Consider the following 25,885-nt stretch of genomic DNA (forward strand, 5'->3'; position numbering starts at 1 on the left):
AAAGTAAGAACCATCACTGCAGTGGGGCAGGTGGGAGATCCAGATTTGGAAGCAAGAGGTAAGCAGAATCAGTAACTGGCGGGCATGGAGGGAGAGGAGAAGTGTGATCATGGTGACAAAGGATTTCAGATCTGCAGCAGATAAGGGGGAAGGATACTTGGTGAACCTGAAAGAAGAAGAGGAAAAGGAAGGTGGGAGAGATAAGAGATTAACAGGGTGAAGCTGAAAGAGAGCAGGAGGGATGGACATTTGGGTAGTAAGAGTAGGGAAAGGAGAAGGCAAAGAGGGACGAAAGGTTGGCTGCTGATGAGGTTAAAAGCAAGGAAATCGGAGTTGCTGGTCTAGGGATGAGAAGCTGGGTGGTAAAGAAGGGAAGAGAATCAGAGGGATAAGTGGTTAGGGAGTGACGCTAAGACATAGAACTGGGAAACTAATGGATGAGAGACTGGAGGAAAAGAAACTGCAAAGGGGATCAAACAGGACAGATAGGAAAGACGGAACAAAAGAATAAAATAGACCAGTGCTTCTCAGTCTAGCCCTCAGCAGTGGTGTAGTAAGGAAGGGCTGCGGACCGCCCTGGGTGCCATCTTCGCAGGAGGTGCCTCTTTTCCTCTCTGCCCCCCCCCCCCCCCCGCCATGTACCTCTTTAAAAGTTTGCTGGTATAAGCAGCATCTTCCACTTGCTGCTCATGCCATACTCGGCTCTATTCTGACATCACTTCCTGGTCGCAGGACCAGGACATGACATCAGAAGGGTGCCAAGGCCGGCGCAAGCATCAAGTGGAAGGTGCTGCTCACACTGGCGAACAGTTCAAGAGGTATGTGGTGGGGGGGGATGCATAGCACAATAGGGAAGATTTGGGGAGGGACACACAGTGTAGCAGGGAAGACTGGGGGGGCACCACAGCCCCGGACACCACCTTCCATTGCTACGCCACTGGTCCTCTGGGTATAACCATTTAGTCAGCCATTCAGGATGTCTACAATGAATATGCATGACAGAGATTTGCATGCACTGCTTCCTTAATGTACACATCTATTTGTGTGTATTCATCGTGGATATTCTGAAGAGCTGGCCAGATGGGTGTGTCCCGAGGACTGGGTAGAGAACACTGAGATAGACTTATGGGCAAAGACAAAAGAAAGGGAAAAAGGAAAAAAAGGGGTACAAAAATGAACTGGAGAAATTTTTTTTTAAAAGAAAACAAACAGTATTTATTATCCAGGCACTAAAGAAAAATCAAGAAATTTTTTAATAACGTAAAATAATTTGTATCTTATGTAAGTAAAATTAATGCAGATATTCCACAGAATTTGGGGAACTTTGTTGTAGAATTTTCTAACTATCCCCAAATTTTCAAGGGAAACTAGGAGCTGTGTCTGTACCATCAGCAATTGTTCTGCTTCCCTAATTGATCCCTATAACTCCTTCTTAACTTTAAAACCTGCAAATGATGTGTGCTGTTGATAAGCAATGAGTTCTCTCTGTTGCCCTTAGGCCTTTAAGATTGTTCCTTATAGTATGGAGGCCTTGGACAAGCTGCTGACAGAGTCACTGAAGAAGAACATTCCTGCAAGCGGTTTACATGTCTTTGGTATCAGCCAGTTGGAAGAGGATGATATTGCTACAAGTAAGTCAAGTCCAGGACCTTCTTCTACAGCTGCTCTGTCAAATTTCCCATACTGCAGAGCTCTAATACTTTTGGCTAATGGATATATACATAATACAGTTTTGTTTTCCAGACTATATCCCCCAGATATTCCTAATAAAAAAGGGCCTGTATGCAATCCTAAACTTGTCTATGGGATTTATTGCCCTGTCGTACCCTCAGATTAATATTTCCAAAGTTCAGGGTATGCCTCCGTCATAAAAGATTTGAATCAACCTACCAGTTATGTAGCCCTGGAAAGTCCATGTAAGATGTATTCCCCTTGACTAAACTGGCACCAAGCCATGGCATGTAATTCATGCAGTAGGATGTATCTTCACATGTGACACAGGAGCCCTTACTTTATGAATATTAATGAAATAAATAATCACAGACTCTCACTGATTCACACTTGAGCTTGGGTGTAGGCCGGGGCCAGATAACTCCAGTAGGCTGAAGGATAAGCAATTCTGGGATCTTCACTCACTTCACACATACTCATCACTCTCCTTCTGATGAAAAGACAGCTTGGCCCAAGGTATAAGTGAACAAAACAGGAACTTTATTCAAAGATGATCAAACAGTCTCCAAACTATTTACAGATAGCACAGTGCCAGGCAGACACTAGAGGGCCGATTCTATAAACTAGCATCCCAATTATAGGCAGCGGTAGGTGTCCTACCGCTGTCTAGTAACCAATCAGGACACAAGTTTAAAAAACCCAAAAAATGAGGTAGGACGCCTACATTGTAGGCGTTTATCATGGTTGAGGTTAACGCATCAAGACACTTAAGCTCCCCCAGTGCTGGAAATGGGAGAAGTGGCCTTGGTTGAGCTTAAATGGTCCTAGGCATCTCCCTAAGGTCGCAACCGACACCTGAAATATAGGCCAGCAAAATGCTAGCCTACATTTCAAAGTGACGGGGCCACTGAGCTGACTGTAGCAAGGGAATCCCCCTGCCATGATCAGCTGAGTGGCTGCGACAGGGAACCCCCTCCTGTGAAGTCAGTCAGCAGGAGGGATACCCACTCCCTCCTACCCCCAAATGCCCAAGCCCCTCCCAAAGCAGCCAAGCAGGAGGGATGCCCATTCCCTCCTGCTGCCACCCCTCAGAACTTCCCAACCCCCTCACCAACTAGCAAGACTCCCCTCCTGACCCCCCCACACACACACACCTGTAGATTCCCCTGGCACCCCCCAAAACCTGTATACCCCTCCAGTACCCCTAAGCTCCCCCCACACCCCCCATACCTTTCTAGAAGAAAGTCCAGCTGGAGGGATGCACATATCTTCCGGCCGGGTCGGCAGGCCAGCACGCCAAAATGGCGGACCTTCCCCTTTCCTGTAAATTCTGGAATGCACCAGGGAGGGACCTAAGGCCATGATTGGCTCAGATACTGGGATGCAGTGAGAGTGGCCTAAGTCTCTGATTGGCCAGATACCTAAGGCCCCTCCCATGGTCCTTAGGTATCTGGCCAATTGGAGTATTAGGCCACTCCCACTGCATCCTATGAGCCCATAAAAATGATCAATCATCATTAGAGCTATCTCACGTCTAAAGTTAAAAAAAAATACAGGCAGGCTTTTAACCTTGCCTGTTACCTCCTTCATAGCTGTTGGGCTCTTACCGCCTCCCCAGTGCTACAGACCCCAGGTAAATGTTCAACAAAAGTTTCAAGTATCAATACCACAGCTCCATACCTATGTGGCATGGCTAGCGCTGTCCAGTCTGAAGCTCCTCTGTCTTCAGTCTGCCTATAGAGACTTAAATGTGTTCCTTGTTCCACTTTTGTAGGGCTCTTGACTACTCTGGGACGTCACTCTCTTTAGTTGCCCAGGTAGCTGGCTTTACTCCCTTTCCTTCTGCTGAGCTTTTAACAATGTTTTGTCTACCCCTCTCTCCTGGCTGAGTTATTTTTTTAGTTCTGGTATTGATGATTTGGATTCCTTTTATTCTTCCTTGTCCTGATTCTGGGGTGATGGGATGTATACCCCATTATATTGAATTAGAGATGTTGCCTAGAAATGTAGAACAGACCATATAAAGACCATAGGACCACAGAACAGACCATATAAAGACCATGTTGCCTAGAAACGTAGAACAGACCAGATAAAGACCATAAGGCATATCTAGTTTGCCCATCCATGCTGTCTACTCTCCCTTCCTCTCCCCTAGAGAGCCTATGTATTTGTTCCAAACTTTCTGAAATTCAGATAGTTTAGTTTTCATCTCTACCACTTCTACCAGGAGGCCATTCTACAAATTCACTACCCTTTCCTTTATAGTATTTTGGCAGGCTTGCGATAGTTAATGGACTTGAAGGTGATGTAAGGATAATAGGGTTGCAGGATTAAGCAGTTTTCTGAAGTTTTGGGATTGATAATGTTGCAGAGGGTTGCAAGATTGGTAGCGTTTTTCGATGGGCAGGTTAATAGAGTTGAAGATGTTAACAAAGTTATTTGTGCTATAGTATTACATATGCTCTTACTACATCTCCTGACTAATCTCTTTGCCACTTCCTCAGACCAACGAGATGAGGAGCTGCCCACGCTGCTACATTTTTCAGCCCGGTACGGATTGAAGAACCTAACTGCACTGCTGCTGACATGCCCAGGAGCCCTGCAGGCCTACAGCGTGGCCAACAAGCATGGGGATTTCCCCAACAACATTGCTGAGAAATATGGCTACAGAGACCTAAGACAGTTTATTGATGAGTATGTGGTAAGAGGATTGGCTGTTTCAAAACTTCCCAGCACAAACCACACATATTTGAGGTACATTCTCAAAGGCATAGGGATTGATTTTAAAGCCCATAACTGAGCGATTCACTTTGCTGACCAGATTTTGGAAGCCCAACTTAAACTTACTTTCAGTCAAGTACAATTATCTTAAATCTGTCCAAAATCTGGGTGGCTAAGTCTAAGTTGTTAGGTTAGGTTTCTAGTATTGACACTATGTAATTCCAAGCTTGATCAAACTCCACCTCTGGACCACCCACGTTAAAGGAGATATTATCAATGTGGGTTACCATTAAAATGGGTTATTTTACTACAGGTCCCAGAAATTGTAGGTAAAATGTGGCCATGCCACTAGGGTTACCAGATTTTGCGTCCAAAAATCCCGGATGCATAGCCACGCCCTATTCTGTCCCAGCCCCACCTTGTTCTGCCTCCAGCCCTGCCCCATTCCACCCCCAGCAAACCTCTTCTTTTAATCCCTGACCTCTAGGCCGCATTCGAGGGCCTCTGAGCATGCGTGGACACAGATGATATCCTCTGCGCATGCTCAGAGGCCTTCCAGACGTGACCAGAACTTTCCAAAACCTGGACAAACTGGCTTTGGAAAGTCCGTCCGGGCACCCGGACAGTCCTCTAAAAAGAGGACATGTCAGGGTTTCCCCAGACGTCTGGTAACCCTACATGCCACTGTCTTTCATTTGGCCTGCTCTTCCAAGTTAGCAACAGTTTGTGTTCCATGCCACTGTCTCTTTATTCGGTCTGCCCTTCCGCATGGAATCTATGCCATTGCCACTTCATCTGGCTCGCTCTGCCCCAGCAATAGTGGCTTGGGATCCATGGAACTGCCTCTTCATCTGGCCTGCTCTGCCCAGTATAGCACTTAAGATCTGTGCCACCACCACTTCATCAGATCTGCTCTTCTCAGAACCACCAGAAGGTTAAGATTCAAGCCAATACCTCTTTTTGCCAGCCTGCTAAAACTTTGCCTCCTCCTCTTTTTTGGAAATGGGGCCTGGAGTCCCTGCCTGCCACACTGGTGAGGCTCTTGGCTCCTACTCTCGTACCATGTCCAAAATTGCGGGCCTTCCCCTTTCCTGTGAATTCTGGAATGCACCAGGGAGGGACCTAAGGCCCTGATTGGCTCAGATACTGAAGGCCCCTCCCAGGGCAACCTGGGATGCAGTGAGAGTGGCCTAAGTCTCTGATTGGCCAGATACCTAAGGCCCCTCTCATGGTCCTTAGGTATCTGGCCAATTGGAGTATTAGGCCACTCCCACTGCATCCTATGAGTCCATAAAAATTATCAATCTTCATTAGAGCTAGCTCACTTCTAAAGTTTTTTGTTTTTTTTAAAGTACAGGCAGGCTTTTAACCTTGCCTGTTACTTCCTTCATAGCTGTTGGGCTCTTACTACTTCCCCAGTGCTACAGACCCCAGATAAATCTTCAACAAAAGTTTCAAGTATCAATACAACAGTTCCACACCTATGTACTGTTGTACATAGGTATGGAACTGTACTCTTTTACTGTATGTTCCATACAGTACAATTGATTACTGTAGTGCCATTTATTTGTATGTATCTGCAAAAGTGGCGAAGTCCTTGCATTTGATACAAAATGCTGCCCCTCATTAATTGTGAATTGCTCAGGTTTGATCATATTTTTCCATGTTTACCATACATTCATTGGTTCTGATTGTTGCCCATATTAAATTTTAAATGTTGGTGTTATTTAAAGTGCAACATAGATATTCTCCAAAATATATGCAGAAAGGTTTAACTTTGCATATTTATTTTTGATCTTTGCAATGCTTGCAACAGGAACTATTAGTTATTCCATTTTTGAAAGATATGACAAGAGAATGGAACCAAAAAGTGTGCATTTACAATTGTTCTCCCTATTTCTTTGCACTTGGACACTATCACCCACCCCCCTTTTTACAAAACTATTAGCACGTTTTATAGCACTGGCCGCAGCGGTAACAGCTCCAATGCTCACAGAATTCCTATGAGCATCGGAGCTGTTACAACCGCAGCTGGCGCTAAAAACCGCACTACGGTTTTGTAAAAGGGGGTAATAATTTAATATTTTGTAGAAGCGTAAAAAACTTCTACAAAATGTTATATTACAGTTATATTTTTTAAATTGTAAATGTTTTTAACTGTAACTATTTATATTATGTTAACTATTATATTTATATTATATTAACTGTTTAACTGTAACTGTTTTATATTTTTAACTATATTACAGTTATATTTTTGATTATTTTATCAACATGTTTTTTGTTTATATATATAATTGTATTTTATATTTTTGGATGTTGTTTGTTTTTGTATGATTGGATATGGTTTTCTTTCTTACCTGCTTAGAAATCCTATGCTGAGCGAGACACAAATGTTAAATAAATAAATTTACCCCACAGTTAAATTCATAGGGAAATGGAAGACTTTCCAAACTAATATCCCAAGGCATTACTGTAGTTCTAGCAGTTTGGAAAGGAAGACTCCATCATCAATTGATGGCTAACACAAAGATTGGTTATTTTGTCCCGGACAGTAATAGTCCTCTTGTCTACCAATTCCTAGTTTCCTAGAGAGAAGAGTTTTTTCTAGCCTATATCTGTGTTTTTTTTGTGTGGTTTTTTTTTTGGCAGGAGACAGCTGATCTGTTGAAGAGCCATATCCAGGAGGAGCTGATGCAAGGGGAGGATGATGATGCGAACTATATATCAATGGCTAATCTCTCCACAGATCTATTAATGAAGTGCTCACTCAACCCTGGCTGTGAGGAAGACATCTATGAATACATGGTCAATATATCTCCCCCTGACACAGCAGAGAAACTCTGTATGTATCTCAGAACCTTATCAGCATCCCATTTCCATTAAATTTTGTTCTTTTTTTATTTTTATTTTTTATTAATTATAACTTTTTTCACAAGTATAACAACTTGTTTAAGGAAATACAGAGCCATAATCCAACATGAAAATAAATCTAAGAAGTAATAACAAACTTATGGAAATAACTCTTTCTTAGACCACAAACAGGAGAGGAGGAATCAAAATTACCGAAAGATAATTTACAGGAAACTATTTAGGAAAAGTCTTAATATGTCACACCCCCCACCCCCAGTTACTAATTATTTGAACCAGATACTCCATCTCTGATAAACCCCTGGAGGTCCAAAAAGGATCTTAGCTGATCAGGCGCATAAAATATATATTTCAAACCCATATATTTAATAATACACTTGCAGGGGTAGGTTAACATAAAGCAGGGGTGTCCAATGTCGGTCCTCGAGGGCCGCAATCCAGTCGGGTTTTCAGGATTTCCCCAATGAATATGCATTGAAAGCAGTGCATGCAAATAGATCTCATGCATATTCATTGGGGAAATCCTGAAAATCCGACTGGACTGCGGCCCTCGAGGACCGACATTGGACACCCCTGAAAAGGTAGCACCCAATTTCTTTGTCCCATCTCTTATTGCAAGAAATTACTTGCGCCTTTTTTGGGTTAATTTTGTTGCATCATGATATAACCAAATTTTTTGACCACAAAATTGTGAAACAGAGCTTTTCAAAAATAATCTCATTATAGAATTAAGATCTTGCTCAAATATAAAACTAACAATCAGTGTAGCTCTCTCTTTAATATCAGATACAAGCTTTCCAAAACTGCCGTTAATCAGTGTCAACAGGTAAACTATCTGACAAAGGTAATCCAATTGCAGGTATTTCATTTATCTCAAAGTTTTTCCTTGAGGCAGGCAAATAGAACAATTTATTTATTAGTGGTATCTAGTCAGCCGAAAACTTCAAATGCTCGAGGCATCCAGAAGTGCATGGATATCACTGTGATGATGTCATGCATATGCTTGACATCATCATGTTGTCATCTGTGCATGTGTGAAGGCCCTCCAGACAGGCCCTGAGGCGCCAGTGGGGAATGCCAGCAGGGAAGAGGGACGGAGAGGAGAGAAGCTGGTGCCGGCTGACTGCCTACAGGACGTCCCTTTTGCCATGAGAGGCGGTGTCAGGACAAAAGCGCGCTGGGACAAAGGCGCGCACAGACAACTGAGCACAACGCGGAGGTGCGCGCCGAAGAAAATGACTGTTTTAAAGGGCTCCGATGGGGGTGTGGGGGGGAACCCCCCCACTTTACTTTATACAGATCGCGCCGCGTTGTGGGGGCGTTGTGGAGTGTTTGGGGGGTTGTAACCCCCCACATTTTACTGAAAACTTCACTTTTCCCCTAAAAAACAGGGAAACAGTTAAGTTTCCAGTATAATGAAGGCAGTTACAACCCCACAAACCCCCCACAACGCCGCCGCGATCTGTATTAAGTAAAGTGGGGGGGTTTCCCAACAAACCCCCCCCCATCGGAGCCCCTAAAAACACTCTTTTTCTTTGGCGTGCGCTTCTGTCTTGCGCTCAGTTGTCGGCGCGCGCCTTTGTCTTTGGCGGTTTTGTCTATGAACCATGAGAGGCACGTCCTGTAGGCAGTCAGCTGGCACCAGCGTCTCTCCACCCCAGCATGCCATGGCACACCTAAAATCTCAGGAGGCACACCAGTGTGCCATGGCATACAGTTTGAGATACACTGCCCTAGACTATCACGGAAAATACTTCCTCCTCCTTTCTGGTCCCATGGTATGAATTTACCCACAAGCTGCATCAGATGTTCCATGTTTGCTTGTTGATACTGCATAAGGAAAACGAACCATGAGAGTGCAGGTATGGTGAGAGAGATGGAAAAAGCAAAACAAGACCTGATGTTCCACAGAAAAAGGAGCAATCCAACAAAGAAACAAACTGTGGACGAAACACAATTTTTCTTGACTTTCCTTTATTTATTCAAAATATTTTCATCCAATGATAAGAAAATATCCACATCAACCATATTAGAGACTGACGGACCCGACATGGGCTGTGTTTCGGCTAACAGAGACTTTCTCAAGGGTCCAGTCGTAATAATATATCGGTATTGTGGAGCTGATTTCCCAATTGCAAAGATCTGATGTGGAGAATGGAACAAAAGCTGACCGCTAATACACAGTAAACTGTAAACTGCTATGTATCCATGTCGGGTCCGTCAGTCTCTAATAAGGTTGATGTGGATATTTTCTTATCATTGGTTGAAGATATTTTGAAGAAATAAAGGAAAGTCATGAGCATTGTGTTTCATCCACAGTTTATTTCTTTTTTTGGAGAGAGATGGAAGAGACAGATGACTATGTGAATTCATGGAATCTGCAGCACAGGAGCACTTACTCAGATTACTGTACTTCCCCATATATAGGCCGCAGCTTATACATGGGTTTTACAAACCTGTGTATGGGGTGCAGCCTAGTTATATGGGGCAGCCTATGTAGGAATTTTAAATCATCCCCCCTATCCCCAGTACCTTTTCAGGAGCCCCCTGGATGGTGGACAGCGAATCTCCAGCGGTGCAGGGCAGCCACGATCTCTTCGGCATCCAGATTGCCCCCGCACCGCTTGTTGATTGACTGACATCAGTTCTCGAGAGTCCCATGAGAGCTGATGTCACCCATTCAGCGGGCAGTGCAGGGGCAGGCTAGATGCCGAAGAGATTGCAGCTGCCCTGCACCGCTGGATATTCGCCATCTGCCATCCAGGGGGCTCCTGAAAAGGTACCGGGATTGGGGGGGATGATTTTAAAAGGCAAGGGAGGTACTGGAAGATAAGCCATGGCTAATACCATGTGGTGGCTTATCTTCTGGTTTTTAAACATAGGCCGCCCTTTTCTGTGGCCTATACATGGATGCGGCCTATATTTGGGGAAATACAGTAAGTTTGATGATATGATAGGACTGACAGTGTCCTATTAATGAGATCTGCAGTGCACAAACCTCAGAGCATTAGGATGATGTGGAAAAAACAGACTGACTAAGTCCCATGTGTGGATTCTAAAAGGACAGAGACATACAACTGGGGCCAGATCACCACAGCGAATGGAGAAATGGGACAGATAGTAATGAGATTTACCGCTGGCTGCCTAATTTCTTCCTATTCATCTGTTTTCACAGACGAAGACATGAGTCAATCTCAGCCTTCACTTCCTGGCCCTACCGATATATTTTCTGTGGACACAAAGTATTCCTTGATCCGTAAATTCCTGGAAGGTAAGTTGATATTCAAATGCAAAGCTTACCAAACTTTATGTGACTGCAACCCCATTTTAATGTGGAAAACAAGCATGCAACCTACCTTGCTGACCACTGCTCCAAGCCCTTTTTTAGCAATGGCTGTGATGCTGCTGAAATCCTCTGCCTGCTGTAGAGCCCACACAGACTTCTTTTAGAATTCCTGTATGGACCAATGGTGTGGCTTTATTTCCTGTTCACATCTGACCCCTATATGCAAATTTTGTGACTTCAATGACCACAGCTTGGGAAACACAGTTCAAAATCTTTGATGAGCTTTGAGAATTATCCATACAAATCTTCATATTTAATTTCTTGTCCCTCACTGGTGAATTTTGGGCAAACATATCATAGCACGCACAGAATTTACCCAGATAAAGAGAAGTTGCACTGGGGCTGATCCCAGGGTGTAATTTCAAATTGTCTTTTCAGCACTATGACTATATTTTATAAGGGTTAGCTGTCATATCCCATGTCATTAACCAATGAAAATAAGCGGAAACAACATGATATTTAGTATGTTTTTGTTCATAGATTTAATGCAGACTATTTGCAAAGAGTACGCACTCTTTCCCAATATTGCACACTATGTGAACCATTGGCACATGCAAAAACCACAGAAGGTGTCGTGGATAAATGGAACCTCCTCCCAGCGGAGGTGGTGAAGACCATGACTGTATCGAATTCAAGAGAGCATGGGGCAAGCATAGAGGATCTGTAAGGGAGAGGGGATTGCAGTGTAGTAGCATTAGTGCAGACTGGATGGGGGGATAATGATGTATCACTCCTACTACTATTAATTATTTCTATAGCCCTACCAGACATACTCAGCGCTGTACAGAGTCACAAAGAGTAAGAACAGTCCCTGCTCGAAAGAGCTTACAATCTAAACAGGCAAGACAGACAAACAGGATGTCATGGATAGAATTGTTTGGATTTTAATTTGTACACCGCTTTGATTACTTTCATTCCCTTTAAATGGCATATAAGAACTTATTATTATTATTATTCCCATTCCCAGCATTATTTAAGGTTATCACATGACTACATAAAATTGAGGATGGATTGAGACGTCCAGATTTTACTTCCATTGCTTTCAATGGAAGTAAAACCCAGATGTTTCAATCCGTCCTCTTTTTTTCTGGATCCATATTGTAACCCTATTATTAATAATGATCTGGTTGATATTCAAAATGGTTTAACCATCCAGAATTGGCCACTGATCAGTTAAATTGCTTGTTCGGAGCTATCCACTAATTTTTAGTGGCACTTCACCAGTTATCACTGCTGAAAATAGCAGTTAGGAGTGAATGTCGGCTATACAGGTTGGTGTGGGCCGATCGGCATGCTACCGTGGAGCAACTCACTATCCAAATGAACTAGGGGGCTTCCAGATGTGTGTCCAAAATGACTGTGCAGCAAACCCTGTTGTGAATGGGGCTCCGGAGCAGACAGCCGGTGACTACACCCATGCTCACATGGGTTCATTGCAAAAAATGGCTGCAGTTTGCACATGTCTACTGATGTTGAACTTGAACTAATTGGCAGAGGGTTGCCTTCTCGGATGAGTCATGTTTTGAGCTCCATTGAATGGATGGACGTTGATGTGTCAGGCGTGAAACCGCCGAGAACAAACACCCAGCAATCACTATTGGACATACACAGGCTGGTGGCAAAAGCATTATGGTCTAGGGAATGTTTTCATGGTGGGTCCTTTGATACCTCTGGAAGGCACTCAACCAATACGGGTAACATAGTAACATAGTAAATGACGGCAGGTAGAGACCTGAATGGTCAATCCAGTCTGCCCATTACTTATACCCATTAAATACATAATTAAATTGAGTCGTGTCTCTAAATTGAGTCGTGTCTCTAAAAGAGTCCTATTCAAATTTGCCTGCTTTTGCTATAAAACAGTGTTTGGTTTATCCCCAAGCTACATCATCCCTCACTTCCTCCTGAATCACATCATCAAGAACACCCGCAGAATTCAACTCTTCGCCTACCCCTCCCTAAAACTATGCCACTCTAAAAAATTCCTTGACAAAACCTTCGCCTTCCAAGCTGCCAAGCTAAACCCATGGCTAACCCAAATGGCCCTCAAGGCCCCCAACTACCTCGGCTTCAGAAAAATGCTCAAAACCCACCTCTTCCAAGACCAGGATCCTTAATGCCCCTTCCTAACTAAATAAACCTCCCCCCTCACCACCTCCCCCTCCCCCCAGCAACTCTGATCAAGTTGGTCTTGAACCGCTGTTACTCTGTTTAATTGATGTGAACCACTTGTAACTCTATTTAATTGATGTGAACCACCTAGAACTCTTCGGGGTATGGCGGTATACAAAAATAAAGTTATTATTATTATTTAAATCACTAAATGAACAATTACTTGTTTGTCTATCTCTAGTTGTATAGAGAGCTTATAAAGGTGTGACTAGCTATAAGAGTATGCAAGCAGATGGTGGCAATTTGTGCATATGTCTTGAGTATTGCTTCTGTAGTACTTCCTGAAGCAGTGCTTATGATGAGCATTCAAAACTTGGGATCATGGTATATTTGGTAGTAGACTCTTATTTTGTTGTTTAGGTATTAGCACAGATGCTCCTGCTGAAGAGGACCCTTACAAAATGTGTGACGATGACAGTGTATATGATACTGTACAAGAGGATAACTTCCCCTCAGTTATAGTCCGGAGACCCCCAGCTCCTACCCCCAGGCCAGAGCTGGCCCCTCATACTAGTGAGAAAGAACCATTCATTTGCAAAGGTAAGCGTGCCACAGACTGGGAGAAGCACCATGAAAGTACAGTAGTGTTCGGAGCCTCACACGAAAAGGAAAGCTTCCTGCATAGCGTTATTAGACCCACATAATCCAATACACTAAATTTACATATTTATTAAGATTTATTTACTGCCTTTTTGAAAAAAACAACAAAAAATTACCCAAGGTAAGAGTAAATTCAGCAAGGTAAGAGTAAATTAACCAAGGGTAAAAGACAATTACAGCAGTAAAAACATTCAAAAATATTATAGCATACAACTTAAATTGTCAACATATGCCAACAAAACATTGTTAAAGACACCATGTGGTATAAGCAAAGGAGAAGCACAAAGATAGGGCTCCTTTTACAAAGGAGGGCTTGGGCTCCCTCTTGCCCCAATTATTGTAAGGGGGGGTGAATTCTGTAACCGGTGTTGTTTTTGACAGACACCGGTTACAGAATCCAGCTTTTAGGCGAAGGACTGGCTCCTCCTTCGCCTAAAAGCTCTTGTTTTGGGCGTTTGGGAGTTAGGCTTTTTTTTAGGTTGATTATATATTGTTAGTGTAGAAGTAGTGGTGGTCTGGGCGTTTAAACAGCTGAACGTAGAGGCAGGCCATTATCAAAAAAAACCTCCTTTTGGATGTTTTTTTTGATAATGGACATTTTCCCTGCTTCTACTCTCAACGTTTAAGGCCTTAGGCCAAAAGGGGACTTAGACTTTTTTTTGATTATGCCCCTCAATATCTCCCAACCAATTAATAAAACAAGGAGAACTTCATATGTGAAAAAGAACTTTCAACCATAGAGGTGTTCAGAACCTTGAAAAAGGTGGTGAAAGCACAAACCGGGGACAAGCCCCTGTAGGTGTTTCAATGCTCTATCATCGCATCATCTTTGTTGGTAGAAAGAATTCTTTTAAAAACTTGTGAAGTCAAAATAGCTTTGATAACAAAATTCTGTGATCTATAGTGTTTTTAACACTTCTAATATTTGAAAAAACTTAAACTTAACTTGCGCGGGTGGATAGGAAGCAGTCTCACTCCAGCGGGCTCTAACATGTTTCACCGTTGGCTTCTTCAGAGAGCCCCCGTAAGCTGGATCAGTGACAGAGTGAACTTCTCCCTTCCTCTTCACCCTTGATTACATCACTTCCTGGTTATGTCTCCCACCAGAATACGAAGTTTAAACGATTCCAATTCTTCCAATTTCTTGTAATTAACTGTAACCCAACACCTGACATTACAAGAAGGAGTCTTTCCTTATGATCATCAAGTGAACTCTTAGACATTATAGAAGTTCCAAATAAGACAGTCCCATATGACAATGGAATAGGAAATTCCAAAATGGAAGTAATTTTGCTCCAAAAAGATTTCCAAAATGGGCAATAAAATGATAGATGATCTATGAGTTTACAATGCCAACATTTATTGGAGCGCGTATTATCTAATTTTTGCAACCTCACCGGGGTCCAGAATATTCTATATAACAAAAAGTATAAAGTTTGCCTCATGGCAGCTGAGGACCTACATTTCACTCTACGATTCCATATTCTGGACCATTGGTTTATAGAGATCTTATGTTGTATTTCCATACAACATATATATCACAAAGACTTGTTATAGATTTTTTTAGGTACATGTTCAGATATTAATTTATATCATTTAGAAGCTTGATGTCCTTGAAAGTCCACTTGAAAACACAAAAAGGGAAAACTGTTGACTTACAAAAGTACGTCATTCAGGAATCCCTTTTTGGATAGCTTGCTTCAATTGCAACCATTTAAAACATTGTGTTTTAGATAAACCTAAGGATTGTTGCAACTGAAGCAATGAAGCCAATTTACCTTGAATAATTACATCATCTAAAGTTTGAATTCCAGCATGTAGCCATTGTTTCCGAAAAAGTTTTGAGTTCCCCACCATAATTTTTGAATTTAGCCATAAAGATTGAGATTTAGGGCTTCTTTTACAAAGGTGCATTAGGGCCTTTACGCGCGGAATAGCACATGCTAAACTACTGTGTGCGCTAGCCGCTACTGCCTCCTTTTAATAGCGTGCACTAATCTTGTGCGTGCGTTAAAACCGCTAGCACACCTTAGTAAAAGGAGCCCTTAGTTTTCCTAGTGGGGACTGGCAATAAGGAATCTAAAAAATGTAATGTTTTACAAGTAGAATACAAAATTTTATTATCTTTATAAATTCCAATACTCAATAGACACTTAAGAAAAAGCGGAGCCAAAAGATGTTCCTCAAGGATGAGCCAGTCCGGCATATTTTCCATGAGCTCAAGAAGGACCCAATACATACCCTGACGCAAAATATAAGTCTGATGATACCTATAGAAATTCAGAAAATCTATTCCTTCCATAGACTGAGTCGCTGTAAAGATACTAAAGAAATTCTGGGAGTCTTATTCAACCATATAAAACTTGATAAAATTTTATTTAATTTTTTGTAAAAAGGTACCAGAAAATATATAGGTATATACTCATCTGATAGCAAATTACAGGTGCAATCATCATTCTAACAGTTTGAACTCTCCCTCACCAAGAAAGATGTAACGGATTCCATCGCTCACACATTTCTTTGACCTTTATCAACAATAATCTTTCATTTATCAACATAGTTTCTTCCAGAGTCCTTTAGATCATAAGTCCTAAATACTTTGTTCCATCCTCCTAATAAAGGAATGGGAATGGATCCAATAACCCCTTAACACAATGAACATTCAATGGAAGAACCTCAGATTTGCTTCAGTTGTTTTTGTAACCAGAAAATTTTCCAAAATCCTCAATCAACTGAAGCAAAGATGGAATAATCTGTTCAGGATTAGTTAAGTGCAATAAGATGTCATCTGCATATGCTGAAACTTTATACATTCGACCTGCATACACAATATCCTATATCTCCCCTGCCTGCTGAATTGCCAATAATAAAGGTTCTAAAATTATATCAAAATAGCAGGGGAGACAAGGGACACCCTTGCCGAACACTTCTTTTCAAAGGAAACCATTCTGTAATTGCATTATTAATATAAAGTCTAGCCGATGGAGAGCTATAAAGAGTTTGAATCATTCGATTAAATCCAGACCCTGTTCCAAACCAATCCATTGCTTGATACATGAAAGGCCATTCCACTCGATCAAAGGTTTTCTCTGCATCTAGTGACACAGAGAAGGCCGGGACCTCAAGTGACTGCCAAATTTAGCATATGGAACGCCAATCTAGTGTCATTACTAGAATATCTTTGAGTAACAAACCCCGTTTGGTGCATACCAATAATGTAAGGGAGAGCTTTTGCCAATCTTAAAGCTAAAAGTTTAGCTAACAATTTACCATCAACATTAATTAAAGAAATCGGCCTGTAATTTGCAACCAGCATAGGATCTTTATTTGGTTTTGGGAGCACAATTGTGAAAGCTTCCGCCATGGTGCCAGAGACCTGCCTCTTAGCCAGTTGCTCTTGAAATAACTGATAAAGATGAGGTAGCAACGTTACTTGAAAAGTTTTTTTTTAAACTCCACAGTGTAATCATCACTACCTGGAGCAGATCCAACTCTAAGAAACTTCAATGCTGCCTGGAGTTCATAAAAAGATATAGGTGTATCAAGAGATTCTTTGATATGATCTGGAAGTTTAGGACCAAGAATAGACTGTAAAAACTTTTCCCTCTATCCGTGTTATCAAAATCAAGATCAGATGAATACAATTTGTTTATAATATGAAAGAAATTGGGACAAAACATTAGGTTCTTCGTATAAACATTACCCCCCCCTCCCCCATTATCTTTGATCGCAGTAATCTTTTCTTGAAGTTTTTTAAATTTAAGATAATTTGCTAACACTCTCCCTGCCTTGTTTGAATTTCCATAATGCACTGCTTGCTGAAGAAAGATCTTTCCTAGCTAATTGACTATGAATAACATTATATTTGTACTTAGCTTTCATTAGAGCATTCAAAGTTATTTGATTCCATTTAGAGACCAAATTCCTTTCAAGAACAGAAATCTCATTTTCCAATTTAGAAAACTCAAGCCACAACAATTTCCGCACATGAGAAGAATAGGCTATGATCCGGCCCCGTAAAGTTGCTTTAAAAGCATCCCATATAATCTCTAAAAATATCTGTTCTGACGAATTAAATTGAAAGAATTCAGATATTTTATTTGTGCTGCATCTTTTATAGAGTTACAATATCAGTTTTAACAAGCACTATACCAGATAATGAATATATAGTTCTCTTATGCATGCATATCATATTAATTATAATATTATACTTGATTACCTCATCTCAGCGGATGTGCCTGGGGTGGTGGCGCCTTGCATCGCTGAACCATATGATCCCATCACACTCTTCTTCGCCATGCTCACCTCCCCTGCTCCTTCCCCATCTCCCCCGCATCTCTATACGCCCCCTCCTCCCCACATAGCTCTTGAAATCTTCGCTGGCAGTAGTGAGCAGCAGCTCCAACCTGCTGCTCGCACTGGCCTTGGCTTTCCCTCTGATGTCACTTCCTGCTTCTGCAACTAGGAAGTGACATCAGAGGGAGAGCCGAACCTGCATGAACAGCAGGTTGGAGATGTTGGTCATTGATGCCAGTGAACATTGCAAGAGGTAGAGGTAGGTGAAGAGGAGGAGAAGTGCTGGTGCCCCTGACAAGATGTTGCCCAGGGCAGTTCATCTCTGCCCCTCCTTACTATACCATTGCCTCACCTACTACATAAAATGATATATTCCAAGCATGCACAGTTAGTAGAAATCAGTCAGAAAGTAAAAGATCAGAACTTGACCTCTCATGTCTTCATACACTTTTGCAAATATTCTTACTGACTCCTTCATATCCTTTCACAGACTGGTACTTTGGTCATTAGATATTGCACAATTTCTTTCCCTCCCTCCCCTTTTTTGGTAGGTTAGCAATGGCCTTCAGTGAAAAACACTGACTGCTTGCATCTGTACAATTCATAACAGCAGAAAACATAGATCTATAATTTCCATCACTGGCCAAGCTAAGAGTGGATTAGAAAGTTGGAACCTTCCATGAGAGAACCAAGAACTAATACACAAATATGTTTATTATTTAACTACATGCTGCCAAACTGAAACCATTGCACTTAAATCTAAACCTCTAATCATATACAGGCTCTCTGAAACTAATTTGCAGAGAACTCCACACTCTCAAGCACTAAACACACCCAACAGCTGCTGCACAGACACATAAAGCCCCAAAATCTCTATTTTGGAACTCTTGGTCCTAGTGCAGCAGGGCTTAATGTTATAAAGGAAGATGAACAATCAAATGGTAGGTGATATATTTTATTGCACAAACTTAATACATTAATGCCTGGTTTTTAAATGCAAGCTCATTTTATCAGGTCAATGCAGCATCTTAGGTTAGTCTAACATAAAGTTTATTTCTACATAACCATACTACTTACTTTTGTGTATGAAAATGTTTAGCTGTGACTGATGTGTACAGTTGCAAGATCCTTTATCCAAAATTCAGAAAAACGAAAAGCTTCGAAAACCAAAATTTGACTCGAACCAGAAGTAGTCAATTTCCCCAATATACGCTGAAACAAATACAGGTGCATGCTTTTCTCCTGATCTAACATAGTAACATAGTGGATGACGGCAGATAAAGACCCAAATGGTCCATCCAGTCTGCCCAACCTGATTCAATTTAAATTTTTTAATTTTTTCTTATTAGCTATTTCTGGGCAAGAATCCAAAGCTCTACCCAGTACTGTGCTTGGGTTCCTACTGCCGAAATCTACATTAAAACCTACTCCAGCCCATCTACACTCTCCCAGCCATTGAAGCCCTCCCCAGCCCATCCTCCACCAAATGGCCATATATAGACACAGACCGTGCAAGTCTGCCCAGTACTGGCCTTAGTTCAATTTTTAATATTATTTTCTGATTCTAGATCCTCTGTGTTCATCCCACGCTTCTTTGAACTCAGTCACAGTTTTACTCTCCACCACCTCTCTCGGGAGGGCATTCCAGGCATCCACCACCCTCTCCGTAAAGTAGAATTTCCTAACATTGCCTTTGAATCTACCACCTCTCAACCTCAAATTATGTCCTCTGGTTTTACCATTTTCCTTTCTCTGGAGAAGATTATGTTCTACGTTAATACACTTCAAGTATTTGAACGTCTGAATCATATCTCCCCTGTCTCTCCTTTCCTCTAGGGTATACATATTCAGGGCTTCCAGTCTCTCCTCATACGTCTTCTGGCGCAAGCCTCCTATCTTTTTCGTTGCCCTCCTCTGGGCCGCTTCAAGTCTTCTCTGCACAATTTAGGTCAGAGGGATGGAAAATGGCAAAGTAGAGCTGCAGATTCCACTCAGGGTGGCAGTGAGAAGCAGAAAAGGATGGAGGACTGGAAAATGGCAAAGAGAAATGCATATTTCACTCAGGGTTGCAGTGAGAAGTAGAAAAGGAAGTGTTTATCTCTGTCGTTAGCACAGAAAGTTGAGGTATTGAAGAAGCTTGATCAAGGTGTGTCTGTACAACAGTTGACTGAAGAATATAGTGTGGGAATAACAACCATATATGACTTAAAGAAACAGAAAAATAAGTTGAAGTTTTTCAGTGAGAGTGGTGACCAGAAATTAATGAAAGCCAGAAAAACATTGCATATTGAAAAAACGAAGATTGAGTGGGTTCATCAAAGAAGGCATGAACACATGCCGTTGATTAGTGTGATGGAAATGAAACAAGCCAAAAAATACAATCAAGATCTGAACATTGATGGTGTTCCCGCTAAGCTGCGCTGGGGTGCGCTGGCGCACAAAATATTACCTCGCAGCGCACAAGTTTCTCGTCACAGCGCACACAGTGTAGAGCACAGTTCTTCAACCGCCGGTCCGCAAACAAAATCTTGCCGGTCCGCGAAGGATTCGGTCCCCGCCGCAACGAAAGGCCGGCGTCAGCTGACTTGCAACTTCCTGTTGCAGTCGCTGTGCCGGGACTCCTGCCTTCGCCGGGACTCCTGCCTTCCACCGCGTTTGCCTCCTGCCTTGTCTCCGCACCTCCAGACCAGCAGCGGCAGCTGTGTATGCTTTTAACTTCGGCACAGAGCTGCCCCTAATCAATAGTTTAGCGCGGTTTCATAAGGCAGCCTCGGGGCCTTTGCTAGGCCGGCCCACATCGCATCATCGAAGCGGGCCGGCTATCAAAGGCCCCGAGGCTGCCTCATGAAACCGCGCTAAACTATTGATTAGGGGCAGCTCTGTGCCGAAGTTAAAAGCATACAGAGCTGCCGCTGCTGGTCTGAACTCTTGGGCCGCTGAAGGAGGGCAAAAAGCAGCTGTCCTGGAGGTTTCCCTTCCTCTCGCCTTTACAGGTTCCTTTTTTCCACCTTTTTTTTTTTTCCTTCAAACGGCAACAGGCCCCAGCATCGACATCAATCAAGTAAGTTCCACTGTCAATCAAGCGGTTCTGCTCGGCCAAAGCTTCCCCTGTGACATGAGCCACCCTCAGGGGAAAGAAAGTGACCCACAAAGGTGAGGGGAAGGGGGGCAGATGATGGAAGTTGGGGGGGGGGGGGGAGAGAGAGAGAGAGAGAGAAGGGGCAGATGATGGAATGGAGGAGATGAGAGAGAGAGAGAAGGGGACAGATGATGGAAGTGAGAAGAAGGGAGAGAGAGCAGAAGGCAGATGGATGTCAGTTGAGAAGGGAGAGCAGATGCTGAATGGAAGTGGGGAAAGAACACATACTGGATGGAAGGAGGAGATAAATAAAGGGGGAAGAAAATAGTAAGATAATGGAGGGGTGAGGGAAAGGGGTGACAAGCTGTGTGTAGACACAGTGAAAAGAGGGAAACGGGACTAAATAGTAAGAAAGAATTTAATTTAGATGGAGGCAGAAAATAGAGAAGGAAGACCAGAGAAGAAAAGGGAAGAGAGAGCAGAGAATGATCAGATCTGAGTGGAGGAAATGAGAAGAGAGATATGCTAAAAACCACAGGGGGGAGGGAAGGATAGAGATGCCAGACCATGAGGGGAACAGAAGGAAGATGATGGATGCTAGACCAAATTGGGGGGTGGGGGGGGGGCAGGAGGAGAGATGGCAGGGAAAGACAGACAGTGAATGGAAGGGGCAGATGCTGGACTGAAGAGACAGAGAAGGTTATCATGCTGCTGTACCGGGCCATGGTACGCCCTCACCTGGAGTACTGCGTCCAGCACTGGTACTTTAAGAAGGACACGGTACTACTCGAAAGGATCCAGAGAAGAGCAACTAAAATGGTTAAGGGGCTGGAGGAGTTGCCGTACAGCGAAAGATTAGAGAAACTGGGCCTCTTCTCCCTTGAGCAGAGGAGATTGAGAGGGGACATGATAGAAACATTCAAGGTACTGAAGGGAATAGACTTAGTAGCTAAGGCAGGGAGAACGAGAGGGCACTCTCTAAAGTTGAAAGGGGATAGATTCCATACAAACGTAAGGAAGTTCTGTGGTAGAAAGCAACATATTTATTTGGCTCATAACTTGCTGGCGCCCGATATTTTTAGCTCACAGTGAAAAAAGTTTGCTCACAACACCCGCCCGCTTAGAGGGAACACTGTGAGTATGAATATTCAGAAGGCTGGCTGCAGAAATTTAAGAAGCGCTATGGTGTTAAATATTTCAAAATCTCTGGTGAAAAAGCTTCTGCTGATTACGAGGCAGCTGAAAGTTACCATTGATGAATTTGCTAAGAGGATGTCGGATGGAAACCTTGGTCCTGAACAAATGTGCAGTGCTGATGAAACAGCTCTCTACTGGTGTTATGTTCCTAGAAAAAAACTGACAATAGCTGATGAACAAATACTATCTGGTTATAAAGACACAAAGTACAGGGTAACTGTTCTTGCATATATCAATGCTGTGGGCAAGCACAAATTAAAGTTGGCAGTGATTGGAAAAAAACCAACATTCTCGATGTTTCAAAGGTGTATGGTGGAATGAGGAAAATGTCTGGGACACTGTGCTACCGGGATACAAGCTATACCGCAGAGACAGAGTAGATCAAAAAGGTGGGGGCATTGCCCTATATGTTAAAGAGAGAATTGAGTCTACCGGAGAGAACACAAAGAATAAGTTAGAGTCTCTATGGGTCAAAATTCCGGGAATAAATGAAGCGGAAACTAAGATCGGCATCTACTACCGACCCCCAGAGCAGTCCGAAGAAATTGATGGAGAAATGACGGACAAGATTCAACGCAACTGCAAGGTAGGCAACGCAGTTATCATGGGCGACATCTGGGGATAGACATGAACCTAGGAACCTCTGGCTGTGGTAGGGAGACCAAGTTCCTGGATACTGTAGGCAATTGCTTCCTGGAACAACTTGTCAAGGAAAATACGAGAGGAAAAGCAATTCTGGACTTAATTCTAAATGGACTACGAGGACCGGTGCAAGGTGTAGAAGTAGAGGGGACACTGGGAACCAGTGATCACAATATGATCCACTTCGACCTGGACACAGGGGCAAACCATCGATCCAGAACAATGGGAAATACGAAGGGATGAGACTCATGGTGAGGAAGAAGATTAAGAAGAGGATAAGCACTGTAAAGATGCTAGATCAAGTATGGTCCCTTTTTAAGGACACAGTCACCGAGGTGCAAAATCTATATATACCACATATCAACAAGGGATCCAAGAGGAAAAAGAACAAGGAACCGGCGTGGCTCACTGTAGCGGTGAAGGAAGTGATCAGAGACAAGAAGACTTCATTTAAGGAATGGAAAAGGTAAGAAAATGGATAAAAATGGAAAAAGCACAAACAGCATCAAAGCAGGTGCCATAACGTAGTGAGAGGGGCCAAAAAAGACTACGAAGAAAAAATAGCCAAGGAGGCAAAAAACTTCAAGCCGTTCTTTTGATAAATTAAGGGGAAACGACCCACAAAGGAAACAGTGGGGACATTGGATGACCATGGAAAAAAGGGAGTGCTAAAGGAGAGCAAAGCCATCACAGACAAACTGAACACATTTTTTTGCATCTGTGTTCACTGAAGAGTATATATACAACATACCAGAAGCCGACAGGCTATACATGGGAAACGAAGTTAGGAAACTGACAGGGTTGACGGTCAGTATAGAAGAGGTATGCAGGCAGAATGATAGGCTTAAAAATGATAAATCCCTGGGACTGGATGGCATCCATCCGAGAGTAATCAAAGAACTGAAAGGGGCTATAGCGGAACTGCTTCAACTATAGCCAACCTGTCGATCAAAATGGGAAGGATTCCGGAAGACTGGAAGGTAGCAAATGTTACACCGATCTTCAAGAAAGGTGCGAGGGGTGATCCAGGAAACTACAGGCCAGTGAGTATGACCTCAGTACCGGGAAAGATGGTAGAGGTGCTGATAAAGAACCGCATCATTGAGCACCTTGAAGAACACGATCTGATGAGGACCAGCCAGCATGGTTTCAGCAAAGGAAAATCTTCCTTGACGAACTTGCTGCACTTCTGTAAGGGAGTAAACAGGCAAATAGACAAGGGTAACCTGGATTTTCAGAAGACGTTCGACAAGGTTCCGCATGAACGACTACTTCGAAAAATCGTGAGCCATGGAATCAAGGGTGAAATACTCATGTGGATTAAAAATTGGCTGGCGGATAGGAAACAGAGAGTGAGGGTAAATGGACAATACTCGGACTGAAAAAGCGACACAAGTGGAGTTCCGCAGGGTTTGGTGCTTGGACCCGTGCTCTTCATATTTATAAATGATTTGGAAATTGGTAAGACCAGTGAGGTGATTAAATTTGCAGATGATACAGTTATTCAGAGTAGTGAAGACGCAGGAGGATTGTGAAGACCTGCAACATGACATAAAGACGCTCAAGAACTGGGCCACAACATGGCAAATGAGGTTCAATGTGGATAAGTGTAAGGTGATGAATGTTGGTAACAAAAATGTTATACACAAATACATAATGTCCCCGGGCGGTATTTGGAGAGATCCCCCCAGGAAAGAGACTTGGGAGTACTCATCGAGAAATCGATGAAGATGTCCGCGCAATGCGCGGTGAAAAGAGCGAACAGAATGCTAGGAATGATTAAGAAGGGGATCATGAACAGATCGGAGAGGGTTATCATGCCGCTGTACCGGGCCATGGTACACCCTCACCTGGAATACTGCGTCCAGCACTGGTCGCTGTACATGAAGAAGGACATGGTACTACTTGAAAGGGTCCAGAGAAGAGCGACTAAAATTGTTAAGGGACTGGAGGAGTTGACGTACAGCGAGAGATTGGAGAAACTGGACCTCTTCTACCTTGAAAAGAGGAGACTGAGACAGGACATGATAGAAACATTCAAGATACTGAAGAGAATAGACTTAATAGATAAAGGCAGGTTGTTCACCCTCTCCAAGGTAGGGAGAATGAGAGGGATAGATTCTGTACAAATGTAAGGAAGGTCTTCTTCATCCAGAGAGTGGTGGAACACTCTTCAGGAGGCTGTTATAGGGGAAAACACTCTCCAGGGATTCAAGACAAAGTTAGATAAGTTCCTGCTAAACCAGAACGAACGCAGGTAGGGCTGGTCTCAGTTAGGGCACTGGACTTTGACCTGGAGCCCACCACGGGAGTGGACTGCTGGGCAGGATGGACCTCTGGTCTGAAACAGCAGCGGCAATTCATATGTTCTTATGTAGTGATTTGAAAAAAACCAACATTCTTAATGTTTCAAAGGTGTATGTCATCTATCTGTGGACTATTATGTAACAAGAAAGCATGAGTAACCAGAGAAACATTTAGTGATTGGTTCCATAACCACTTTGTGCCAGAAGCAAGACCTTAGAGAAGCTGAACTGGAAGAGAACTGTGAAATTTTAGTGGCTCTAGACAATTGCTCTGCACATCCACCTCAAGAGCATCTTGTGAAAAATAGTGTTTCTGCTATTTACCTCCCACCCAATGTGACATCCTTACTACAGCCTTGTGACCAAGGAACATAAGAATAGTCTTACTGGGTCAGACCAATGGTCCATCTAGCCCAGTATCCCATCTTTATAGAGGCCAATCCAAGTCATAAGTACCTGGCAAAAACTCAGAGTAGCAACATTTCATGCTACTAATCCAGGGCAAGCAGTGGCTTCCCCCATGTCTTTCCCAATATCTGACTATGGAAATTTCCTCCAGGAAATTGTCCAAATCTTTCTTAAAACCAGCGTTAGATAGATTGTGAGCCCACTGGGACAGAGAGGGAAAATGCTTGAGTACCTGAATGTAAAAACCGCTTAGATAACCTTGATAGGCGGTATATAAAATCCTAATAAACTTGAAACTTGAAGCAACAATATCCACTCTTACCATAACCTCTGGCAATGTATTCCAGAGCTTAACTATTCTCTGAGTGAAAAAATATTTTCTCCTATTGGTTTTAAAAGTATTTCCCTGTAACTTCATCGAGTGTCCCCTAGTCTTTGTAATTTTTGACTGAGTGAAAAATCAATCCATTTGTACCCGTTCTACTCCACTCAGGATTTTGTAGACTTCAATTATATCTCCCCTCAGCCGTCTCTTTTCCAAGCTGAAGAGCCCAAACCTTTTTAGTCTTTCCTCATATG

General features: G+C 42.8%; 1 protein-coding gene across 4 annotated transcripts in view; it reads left to right on the forward strand.

The window, feature by feature from the left end:
• Positions 1–25,885, forward strand: part of PIK3AP1 (phosphoinositide-3-kinase adaptor protein 1) — a 170,944-nt gene that overhangs the window by 110,911 nt on the left and 34,148 nt on the right. For all 4 annotated transcript variants that reach the window (XM_033943251.1, XM_033943248.1, XM_033943249.1 and 1 more), the window contains 5 exons: positions 1,499–1,631; positions 4,176–4,372; positions 7,042–7,234; positions 10,436–10,531; positions 13,139–13,318. In XM_033943251.1, coding sequence (XP_033799142.1) covers positions 1,499–1,631; positions 4,176–4,372; positions 7,042–7,234; positions 10,436–10,531; positions 13,139–13,318 — 799 coding nt within the window. The remainder of the gene's footprint in view (positions 1–1,498; positions 1,632–4,175; positions 4,373–7,041; positions 7,235–10,435; positions 10,532–13,138; positions 13,319–25,885) is intronic.

This window comes from Geotrypetes seraphini, chromosome 4 (assembly GCF_902459505.1).
Source record: "Geotrypetes seraphini chromosome 4, aGeoSer1.1, whole genome shotgun sequence".
In the NCBI taxonomy this organism is placed as follows: domain Eukaryota; kingdom Metazoa; phylum Chordata; class Amphibia; order Gymnophiona; family Dermophiidae; genus Geotrypetes; species Geotrypetes seraphini.